This window comes from Mytilus californianus, unplaced genomic scaffold, assembly GCF_021869535.1.
Source record: "Mytilus californianus isolate M0D057914Y unplaced genomic scaffold, xbMytCali1.0.p SCAF_11, whole genome shotgun sequence".
Classification (NCBI taxonomy): Eukaryota; Metazoa; Mollusca; class Bivalvia; order Mytilida; family Mytilidae; genus Mytilus; species Mytilus californianus.
Window position 1 is genome coordinate 56,562,555 of NW_026262593.1, and position 12,594 is coordinate 56,575,148.

The window sequence follows — 12,594 nt, forward strand, 5'->3', positions numbered from 1 at the left end:
CCACCCTTGACGATTGATGTATTGTACAACTGTTGAGTTGTCGCAACGTATGAGAACATTCTTCCCTTTCAGCTGAGATAAGAAGTGTTTTATTGTTCATATCAATGCTTCCATTTCTAAGCAGTTGAAATCCAACCCACTGATGTAGAAGCATCCTTTGTCATGGTGGCATGGGTTTCCCAATGTTTCAATGATCTGCCCTTTGCTATGTTGGCTAAATTTAACCACCATTTCAGATGGCATTTTAGATGTGCAGTAATTGGGACTTTGAATTTAAATTCTGAGAAACCGGTTTCCAAAATTGTAACAGATGTATTTGTAATCTGGCATTGGGAATTATTTCTATGCAAGATGACATTATCCCTAAAAAGTGCAGAAAATCCCTGGCTTTTACTTGATCTTGATGGATCATTGTCTGGGCTTAAGTTATTAATTTGGATGTTCTCTCCGCTGTTGGCAAAACGATCCCCAGATCCAACTGAAACATTGCTCCTAAGTATGTTAATTGTTGCTATGGATTTAAAGTGGACGTTTTAAAGTTTAATATGAATCCTAGTTCGAAAAGGAGATTGAGTACTAATTTACGTTCTAATATTATTTGACTTTTTTTCTGATTCAGTCTAGATATACTACAAGTCTTATGCTCCTTGACCTTAAGTTGGCTGGTACTGCAGCAACAATTTTTGTAATACAATAGCAAGGTATTCCGATGAATGATTTGTGTGGAATTTGTTTTATCTCTCAGTTGATACGATATCTCTGAGCATGCATTTCCTTTTATGATTGGTGCTTACAAGGAAGTAATTACACCAGTAGTTCCAAGTGGTGGAGTTAAAATTATTCCTTCCAAACATTTACAGACATCATTACGAGTTGGTAGACTGTTATGTAATATCTGTTTCAGAGTTAACTACGGATATGTTCTATTGTCCTAACCACAATCCCGTTCTATTTTCCTAATATGTGACCTACGTTTCATCGGGTTTTGTACTTTCATGAGCAACGCGACGGGTGCCACATGTAGAGCAGGATCTGTTAACACATGCGTAGCACCTGATATCACTGGTTTATATGGGGTTCGTGTAGCTCAGCCTTAAGGTTTCTATATTACGTTTTGTGAACTGTTGTTCGTGTTTTTCCACGGCCCTGTCAATTTGTTTTTAACTTATGCATTTGACTATCCCTTTGGTATGTATCCTTCGCCTTTTAGAAACAAAATCAAATCTCATAAATGTAATATGTATGGCCACAAACTGAAATTTTGTACAGCATGAAAAATGGCAAAGAAGAGAATGCCAATTTAACCACTGTTTCAAACAGATTTAATGCACTTTCAACCTTATGCTCTGAATGCAATTTATTATCTTGTATATGTAAGTCCACATTTTCTATTTCACAAGAGTATGGAATTTCTAAAAGAAACAAAAAGGGGAGTGTTAATTATGTTGTCATCAAAGAAAAGGAGATTGGTAATTATTCATTCGACACAACTAAGAAAGTGTCTATTGTAAAACTTAATGTATTAATGATGCATTAATTAATTCAAATAATGTTGTCACTTTGTGTTATGTTTGATAATGATTCTAATGTTATCATAGCATGTGATTTATTGTATCGACTCCCTGAGGCCAATTTTCTAATTGATGTGAAATTATCTTATATCTATGTATTTACTTTAGCAATAGCTATTTGTATGTATTATCTAATCAATTTTGAAAACCATGCATTGACAAGGAAGCAAATTGATCCTGGTGATAATATTTTTGATACATATGGTTTTAGTAAATCTAAAGGTATCAGGATTTGTTCTCATAATGTTAATAGGATTGAAAGTAAATATGATGAAATCAAACACACACTTATGTTTTCAAATCTGACTGATCTTAGAAAATACTGTTGTGTAAACATTTTACTTTTTTATTCTTACAAAGATAAAAGTTGCAAATATGTATATTCAATGAATAAATGAAAAAAAAATATATATCCTTTACTTTAGTACAAATAAAACAATGCATGAAGTCCATCGTTTCAAATATGCGGCATTTATACTTTTCCGGCATTGAGTTTTGTCCGCAATTGTTCCAAGAGTACCTATCGCGTCGTCAAAGCGTTTGCTGATAATGGACGTAAAACGATATCAAACGGTACTCGATTAAAAAATTCAAAAGTCAGGGGTGTTACTGAAGATGGATTTACTGTATTGTACATGCTTTAAAACGACTGATATCCCTTTTAAAAGAATACTGCTATCCAAACACTGGTGTGTCTTTATATCAATGAAATATCATAGTGTCAAATGGAAATTTGTAAAAAAATCACATTTTTCATCGGATTTACCATAATACAGTATAGTTCCATCTTTGGATATCATTTTTGCAGATTATATACATTCAAACGACTTCATTAATAATTTGTTTCACATTCAAAGATTCAACACGCTGGACTTTTGAGTTGAAAATGAAATATACGACCTTCAGTGGCGACTCAGGTCACGTGACTACTTTCACTTTCGATATGAAAAACCCATTCAAGAGTGAATATAGGTCTTAATGTTTCATTTTACGATCTCTGTTTTCCTGAATTTTTTGCCATTTATTATATGCACTTCCATAAAACATGCATGTTAACGTATTTTTCTAGGTAAAGTGCCTTAATATCACTGCGTCGCACTTACACATGTTTGTTTAGCCCTTGGCAATAAGTAGATCTCATCATGAAATATTACCAGATGAGGCTGCGTAGGATTTGAAAGGTTGAATGGTGGTGAAAATTTCACGTGGTTAGCTGTTGTTGATTCAGAAATACATGCCCCCGCTGGCAAATTTTCAAACTGCATTATCTCTAAAACAACAAAAGATATATCATCTGCTGAATGAAAAATGATCTGCAGTTGAAGTACAACTCTGTGACACAAAAATGGGACAATTGCAAAGTTCATCAAGGTCACAATGAATAATCAAATATACGATGCAATACCAAACTTGAGAACCGAAAGTCGTAGAGACATTGGACTATATCATTCAACTCAGGACCATATGACCTTTCCAATGTCACAAGGTCAAGTTTAAATTTCATCTTGACGTTGACCTCAAATTAAAGGTCTTGAAATACTGATCATTTATAAACATAACTATCTGTTCCTGTACATGTTGGCATTTTCAAATCCATTCTATATAATATACTAGATTATGGAGTGTGTGTCCGAGCGAGAACTTCTCTAGTTCATTACTTTAGGAATATTTATCAAAAAGTAGTATTTCAATATTCAGCCCCATTCTACTATTTAGTCAGACGTCAGTCGCTACCCTAATATACCCTTTCTTTTTCGGGTAATTAATATGGATAGCGTTTGACATCTTTAGCCGAACAGATGTATCATTTTTACATAATTTAATTCATTGTATGCTGGTTCATATTCTGCACGCCAGTCTTTGCTCCTTTCTAATATAATTCACAAACAAAAAACAAATATGAAGCTTAGAAATGGAAAAATATTAAATACTAAACTCGTTCAAAGGGTATCTACACGTCTCAATCTTCAAAATCGCTTATCTAAAAATACTACCATCGCTAACATTTTTAACAATAAAAATCGTGGTTACCCTTCTATCGATAAGTGTCATGCCAAAAAATGACTTACATGTCCCCGTCTTTCCACCAACAATACGGTAAGGTCCACGTTTAATGGTCGCACATTTTCATTAAATTTTGAAACTGATATAACTTGAAAAACAAACAGTATAATTTATTTACTCACATGAAACAAACCGGGATGCGGTATTCAGTACGTAGGTGAAACTGGACGATATTTATCTAAACGCACTCAAGAACATCTGTATCGTTTTAAAAGACCCAATAAATTCAAAAGTATCATTTATCAACACCTTAAGAAGCACAATCATCCTATTAAATATTTAGCAGTTCAACCTTTAGAAGTAGTAAATAAGCAGCCTGGTGAATCTCATTCAAAGTTTGTACGATCGCGGAAAATAATTGAATTAAATTGGATTAAAAAATTACAGACAGTCTACCCTCTCGGTCTTAATGATAATATCATGGGAATTGGTAATATATCAAGAACCGATTCTGTTAACATTTTGGATATAGTTTCTAAAATTGTTCGTAAAAACCGTTCTCATGGTCGTAGAAAAAATCGCAATCAAAGAAAATTTCGGACCAATCATACCAATATTTCGGACCTAATTTCTATTTCAAAAAACAACGGCAGACATTATCTGTTAACAAAGCTCTGTTCATTACCGGTTAATAAGTTAAATAAAATTTTAGAGGATTGCAACACAATTTCATATAGCAGTCCTAAGTATGAAATCGTTCAAATTATAATGGCATATTGTTATTCTAAACTGTTTCCCAAAATTGATCGCCCTGAAGATCATAAAAAACAGTTTATTAAAATAAAGTATGTCAATAAAGGTTTTGATTTTGTAAATATTGCCGGTATTTTTAACGACCATTCTGTTAAAGAACAAATTCCGGGATATTTTGATAATACTGAGCTCCCTCTTATTTGTTATATTTACAAGAAATCTACCTGGAAATTTGTGTTTAATTATAGCCAATTGTGTAAAGATGTTAATATCAGTGAAAATACACCTACTTCATGTAATTGCAGTAATTCCGAATACATTTATGGACCCATTTCCCATGTTATAACAGGATATCTTAACATCGTTCAAGACCGAGAGTTAAAATCATTCCTCAGTAAAGGACCTAAATATCGTCCCCCGTCAATTATTAATTGGAATGAGTGTCGTAATATCATCCACGACTCACTCCATACTTACTGTTTGAAATGGATAAAACGGGAAAAAGCTGACAAAAAATCTTTGGACTCTTTTTTTAAATCAGTAATGAACATAGTTGATACACGTATTCAACATTTTAAAGAACATTTTACTCTTAACAATAACCACAATAAACCTATTTCTCGTATTAAACATAAACTAAAAGAACTAGCCAAGGAATTTGTTTTTGTCCCGGCCGATAAAGCTGCTAATAATATTATTATTGTTTGACGTAAATTTTACATTGAGGTTCTGAAAAAAGAAATCACCAATTCACCAACATTCCAACTGACTCCATTTTCAGAAAACGACATCTGTAACAAACATAAACTTTTAGCTACCGCTTTACAAGCAGAACCAAATACAATGAAAGTCCCAACTATGTATTGGCTTCCGAAGCTACACAAAACACCTTACAAATATAGATTCATTTCGTCTTCAAGCCATTGTTCCACTACTAAATTGTCTATTCTTCTTACCAGTACACTTGGTACAATCAAAAACCTGATAATAAATTGTTCAAATAAGGCCTTCGAAAATAGTGGAATTAATTACTTTTGGAGTGTCAAGAACTCGTTGGAAGTACTTGATAAATTGCATGCATATATTGGTGATTTTGAATCTGTTCAAAGTTTTGATTTTTCTACCCTATATACCACATTGCCTCACATTCTCATTAAGAAAAAATTCACACACCTAATTAAATGGGCATTTAAAAAGTCAGAATGTGAATATATATGTTCAAACTCTTTTAGGTCATTTTTTAGTAGCAATAAACAAAAAAACTATGTCAATTGGACATGCTTTGATACTATATATGCCCTTGAATTTTTACTAGATAACATTTTTGTTCGCTTTGGAGATTCCGTATATCGTCAGGTTAACGGAATTCCAATGGGGACTAACTGTGCACCACTTATTGCGGACCTTTTTTTGTATTGCTATGAGTTACAATTTATGACAAAAATCAGTAAAGACCCATCGAAACAACATCTGATACACAAATTTAATAATACTTTTAGATATTTGGATGATATTTTGGCTCTCAATAATGACGACTTCAGTATGTATACTAAAGAAATTTATCCTGTTGAACTTACTTTAAATAAAGCTAATACTAACAATGACCACTGCCCTTTCCTCGATCTTGATATCTATATCATTAACGGAAAGCTTAATACTAAAATATATGATAAAAGAGATGATTTTTCATTTCCTATCGTTAATTATCCATTTTTAGATGGTGACGTTCCCTTGTCACCATCTTACGGTGTTTATATATCTCAACTTGTACGATTCGCTCGTGTATGTAACAATGTTTTAGATTTTAACGAGAGAAATTTATGTATTACTGAAAAATTATTACACCAGGGTTTTCGATATCACAAACTAGTCAAAACATTTACTAAATTTTATCATCGGTATAAGGACATCATTCGTAAATATAGCTCAACATGCAGACTTCTTATACGTTCAGGTATTTCACATCCAATTTTTTATGGAAATATTCTTTATAAAGCACAAAAATGTCAGTATTCACCTCTGAAACTAACAAAACCTTTAAATAGACTTATTAAGAAGGGATATAGTTACGATACTGTTGTCAGGTCATTAAAGATTGCATATTTTGGCGTTAATATTGATTCACTTATAGGGTCTTTGCATCGGCACTAAACACATTTATTTAAAAACCAGTTGTTGGCATGACACGGGTTATGTTCTTCTCATATATGTTATGATGGTATGATACTAAACCCCTAACGGGAAGGATTGTGCCTGATATTCATATGATGAAGACATAATCTTTCAATCAGTTTAATTGAAGTCTGGAGCTGGCATGTCAGTTAACTGCTAGTAGTCTGTTGTTATTTATGTATTATTGTCATTTTGTTTATTTTCTTTGGTTACATCTTCTGACATCAGACTCGGACTTCTCTTGAACTGAATTTTAATGTGCGTATTGTTATGCGTTTACTTTTCTACATTGGCTAGAGGTATAGGGGGAGGGTTGAGATCTCATAAACATGTTTAACCCCGCCGCATTTTTGCGCCTGTCCCAAGTCAGGAGCCTCTAGCCTTTGTTAGTCTTGTATTATTTTTAATTTTAGTTTCTTGTGTACAATTTGGAGTTAAGTATGGCGTTCATTATCACTGAACTAGTATATATATTTGTTTAGGGGCCAGCTGAAGGACGCCTCCGGGTGCGGGAATTTCTTGCTGCATTGAAGACCTGTTGGTGGCCTTCTGCTGTTGTCTGTTCTGTGGTCGGGTTGTTGTCACTTTGACACATTCCCCATTTCCATTCTCAATTTTATCTGTAATATTTTTTTTAAAGAAAATGCAAAGAAATGAAATCATTTCAGTGGGATATAACTCTCAAAGGGGATGATGAAATCCTACGCAGCCTCATATGGTATTTTTGTGTTAGTGTTGTACTTTAACTGCAGATCATTTTTCATTCAGCAGAATAGAGATATCTGTTGTTGTTTTAGAGATAATGCAGTCTGACATTTTGAGAGCGGGGGCATGTTTTTTCTGAATGAACAACAGCTAGTCACCTGAAACTTTCAGAAATAGAAGAGTTTAACATGGTTATATGTCTGACTAATTACCAAAACAAAATTCAATGAAAAAAAAGCAATTTGAAATTTTAATGTTTTGCATTGACTTTGTGAGTTTCATAAGTTCTATTTATACAATTGATGTTGCATCATTTTTTATTTACTTAGCCAAATGGAGTCATTTGGTATCAAATTGAACGTCTAAAAGAGCTCTATTAAAAAATTGAACATTTCAAACCTCTTTTCATCAAAGTGAGAAGAATGGGGTCATTTAGTGCAGAAATTAAAAATTCTAAGATAATTAGGTTGTCGCATATGAAAGGAAAGTCAAGAAAGCGAACATTACAAATATTAAAATAATGTAAAATGTGTTAGGTGAGGTCATTGAGGGCATAAAAATAAGTTGTATTCTAAGGTAAAGTTGTTGTATATCAAATGAAAGGTCATAATGTGTACATTTCAAATATCAAATTCCTGTCCTCCAAAACTGAGTTAGATGGGGTTATCTAGTGCAAAAAATCAAACTTTCTAGAAGATGGTGTTGTCGCATATCAAATGAAAGGTCATCAAGTTTACATTACAAATATCATACTTCCGGTCTCGAACATTAAGTGCGAAAAGGGAAAAGTTTAAGAATGTATGCTTGTAGCATATTTAATGAAAAGTCTAAAGAGTTACAAACAATTGAGCTACTAGATATTGAATGATAGTTTCCTATTTTTTGATAACCCTATATTGGTAAATTAAATTTTTAAATGCACATTCTCATTTATTTTTGAATGTTTTAATGAAATTAGAAATATAAAATATGACTTGAACAAAATGTATTCTATTTTCAAGTTTTAGATATTTTCAATACTGTCCTAAATCCTTTCATAACCACATACTGATCTACGAGGCTCGGTAAAGAGACTTATATACTCATTTTCCATACATATATGAACTCCTCTGACAATCTATACATTCAATCTTTTTATTCAAGAAAAATCATAAGAATAAAAGGCATGGCTTTTTTTTAAACTTCCAGAAATTCTCCAACTGTAGAGTAGAAGGACAACATTTGTCCAATAAGTTTGTTTATCAATTTCTTCTATGTAGGTAAGTTAAATAAGCAATATAAATCAATCATATAGTAAAATGTTATTACAAATGATCTGGTGTTTTGAAAGGACATTAATAGAACGAACGTAATAGGCATCATATGTCTATTTTCATGTTAAATAATCACAAATACAAAAATGGAAGCAGTAGCAATCACATTTAGTAAAAGTAAAATATTTAAGCCACAGTTAAGTTTTCTGTCTATGTCAAGCCATGTGATAAAGCCTTCATGTATTGAGTCCCGAACTCGAGTGCAACGCTGCTTAACATTTGTTTCCTGGAAATATCCAATCGGACTAAACATTATTTTAACTAAACATGAAGGCCTGTCTTCTATACTTCGCGATTGTAAATAAATACTTATTGCAACTATTAAGATTGTAATTCCGCTTACCAAAATCTGCAAACTGATGAGAAATGTGAGGTACGAAATTGTAAATGATGAGGAAGGCATGTTTTGAGCAATCAATGTAAGAAACACAATCATTGTCAAAAACTGTGACATACAGAATCCAAGTTTTTCGCCACATTCTGTTGGAATGACGCTGACCAATAAATTAAGTGCCATTAAAACCACAAATGGAAACGCTGTTGTAATCAAATGGTAAGACGATCGTCTTTTCAAAATTAAAGTATAATGTATACATGAATAAGCAGAAGCATAATCCCGGTACTGGAACGGATAGGCTGATAAATTAAGAATTTCCCATTCTCCATTTTCAACAAAGTGTACTTCCGACGTTTCTATTCCAGATCCAAATCTGTTAAGAACAAAGCTTGTGTTGTCATGATACCAGGCCTCCATTCGGATTTTACATGTCTGTGTATCAAAAGGATATTTTGAAACATCAACTGCACATGAGGTTTGCAATTCTTTTGCTGGAAACCATGTCATGTTTCCGTTTGATTTTACAATCACATACTCTTTATTATCTCCAGTACTAATACGCATGTCCCTTACATCATTTACAATATATAGTTCGGGAACCCATACATCACTGGCTTTAACTGTCAGTCTTGATATGTTCTTATATTCGAAGTAATGGTCCCATCTGAATATTTCATCTTTCCATGTAAAGTACCAGAAATATGACGCTCTCAGTAGTTGTGATTTATCCTCAAGTCCTTGTAGCGCCATTAAATATAGTTTGACATGTACCTGTAATGGGGGATTTGAGTTGTTTGAGTCCAGAACCGGAAGCAGTTCAGGGTTGTAATGTTCAGATAAATTATGTCTTAGCAATCGCTTTCTTTCGTAGTTTCCATTACAATAACTTACAGTTAACAAAACAATAACCAAAGTTTGGGGAAACATTTCATCAATAGTTCTCAGATGTAAAATACTGAACGCACACTTCTCACAACTTATCTGTATGATATTTGATTACTATGAAATTGTTTGTCTGGCAGATGAAACGGTGTTTATCAATTCATTAACATTTTGACTGCATCAACTTCATCATTTTGTTTCTAAATCTAATTTCCCTTGAGATTTCTATGTAATGAAGGCGAATATCGGGTTCCATCATATCCAAATCACAAGATGTGTCCATTGACATGATACACCTGCGTTAAATTTCATTTATCGACAATGCGTTGGTATTTACTGAGAATAAAATATCAACGTGACAAAAAAGATTACGACATTTACATAAATACAGAAAAAGATTATCAAGTATTTATTTCATTTACATAACATGCGTTCAATTTCTGTTTATATGGTCCTCTTGTGAATTAGTTTCCCGAAAACTGTCAATTTCTTTCAGGACTACATCATTAAAAATATATGCCATCAAATGACTTTTAATTTAGTCACAATAAGAACAGGAATATCATATTTGCGATAGAAGAAACGTTGATACCAGCATTCTGTGAAGTCGGTCAATAGAATTTTTCATAAAATAAAATGGATATCAGCGACAGCATCTTCTTTTGGTATATATATATTGTTTTCAATTTAGACTTGTTTTTATTTTTTCGTTTGGGCTTGTATTATATTTGCCTTCGGGTTTATATGATCCGTTTATCCTATTTTGACTCCTCAAAATTCAAGAGTCTATCATAAATTGAGGTAAATTGTATGGCTTTCGCAATACCGTTTCGATTCCTAACATCACTGAAGAGACATTAATTGTCGAAATCCGGATATGGTGTACAAAAACCTTTGCACCTTTTGTTTGCGGTATACCATCTTTTCCGCAAGTTTATTGGCAAATATAATGCAAGCCCAAACGAAAAAATATAAACAAGTCTAAATTGAAAACAACGTTCAAACCTATGATTGCGTTGAATAAAAACCGCAATTTTTATACGTGTGCATGCAAAACAAATTTCTTGTTAGAGGGGTCTAAATACAGCACAAACATCATTTTCCAAAAGACCAAAAAAGTGAAAAAGTATATTATAACAAAACGCATTTGACTAACAGGTCGAACAACAAATGTTCTTAAACCCTGCTGACTGCCATTGGCGATTGCCCAATAAACGGATCACCGATGTAATAAATGGATCTTAATTTAAAATTTAATACTAAACAGAAAACAATAAACTTGCGGAGAAGATGATGTACCGCAAACAAAAGGTGCAAAGGTTTTTGTACACCATATCCGGATTTCGACAAATAATGTCTCGTCAGTGATGTTAGGAATCGAAACGGTATTTGGAAAGCCCAACAATTTACCTAAATTTAGGATAGACTCTTGAATTTTGAGGAGTCAAAAAAGGATGAACGGATCATATAAACCCTAAGGCAAAAATAATGCAAGCTCAAACGAAAAAATATAAACAAGTCTTAATATATATATATATATATATAAATATCAGGTTCAAGCCCCGCTCGGTGAGGAATTAAAGAAACAGATCTACTCTAACATCGTTAGGTTGATTTTCTAGGCACTTTATATATATAAATATATATATATATATATATCTGAACACGTGAAAACTTTACGACAAATTCATCCATTGGAGAACAAGTGATCATTGATGGTAAAACACGGCTGAAATCATAATTACTTAAAATATCAACACAACAATGTTAAATAGAACTGCATTTTTTTTTAATAAGATCATTATTTAATAAATAAAATGGTGTGGTACTTGTTTACAAATTAGACAATTTTTCACCGAAAACCCAATGACATAGAAGTTAGCAACTGAACTGGCTAATTTGATAAGGTCAGAATATTAATTTCCAACATATAGGCAGCCAGATTATATATTTTCACTCAGACCAGCGCCAGAATACTTATTTTCAGTCCATCCTTCTATTAAAGTGAGTTAAATAAAATTTGATATAATCAATGATTTTTTTTTCTAAGGGGCGCCCTAATTTTTTAAGTTTTGCCGGTAATACATAATATGTACTGTTTTCATCACTGATTGAAGATGAATATAATCAGAATAATGGACCCATTTGTCTAATTTATAAATGTGACCATTTTAAAATTTCTATTACATCTAGTCAAATAGTTAGTTTTCTTTACTGGTTGAATAATATACCAATATTGGACAAGTATTTATATGATGAAATAAATTGAATTTAAAAAATGGAAATGGGAAAAATATTTTGGGTTAACGTTAGTACGCCATCTGATCAACTGAAACCACAAAAGAGAATCTGATGTCAGTCTGTAGAATGTAACAAGACCGGAGTCTAAAGAATACAACAAGTTCTAACCCGTGGTGTGAATAAATAAAAGAAGATTTGATTTCCTTGTCTGAAACAATGCAAGTTTTCTTGTTTTGAACATTTCAACTTTCACTGGCGCTAGTTATTTTGTCGGTCTCGTACAGTACGTCCATCTATTTATAAATACCTTTTTCACAAAATATGTATGGTAAATTGTTTGAGAAAAATCCGGTGAAAATATGAATGATCTCGAGTGATAATATTTTTTACTTCAATCATGAATGCCGAAGTGCTATTTATCAAGGACATTTGAACTTTAAATAGACCACTCGGTACAATATACAGTACAAAGTCGAGTAAATATTGAACTATTCAAAAATAAAATACGGTAAAATAAATTAAATTTAGATAGATTTAAGAATATTTTTGTTTTTCCATAGCTGCAAAAGATGCGTGAAATGTTCATTATATTTTTTTTTTTTTTTTTTTATATGTA

At 32.4% G+C, this 12,594-nt stretch overlaps 1 protein-coding gene across 1 annotated transcript; it reads right to left on the minus strand.

Annotated features, from left to right (window-relative positions):
* Nucleotides 1-2,835: 2,835 nt before the first annotated feature.
* On the minus strand, nucleotides 2,836-9,782 carry LOC127719251 (neuronal acetylcholine receptor subunit alpha-6-like). The gene is made up of 2 exons (XM_052225267.1): nucleotides 8,862-9,782; nucleotides 2,836-2,841 (listed from the first exon to the last, which is right to left on the minus strand). Exons 1-2 carry the CDS (start codon nucleotides 9,780-9,782, stop codon nucleotides 2,836-2,838), a joined length of 927 nt encoding a protein of 308 aa, XP_052081227.1.
* Between the last annotated feature and the right edge of the window lie 2,812 nt (nucleotides 9,783-12,594).

Coding starts and splice junctions, on each gene's coding strand:
- LOC127719251 (XM_052225267.1), bottom strand. CDS start 9,782: ATGTTTCCCCAAACTTTGGTTATTGTTTTGTTAACTGTAAGTTATTGT.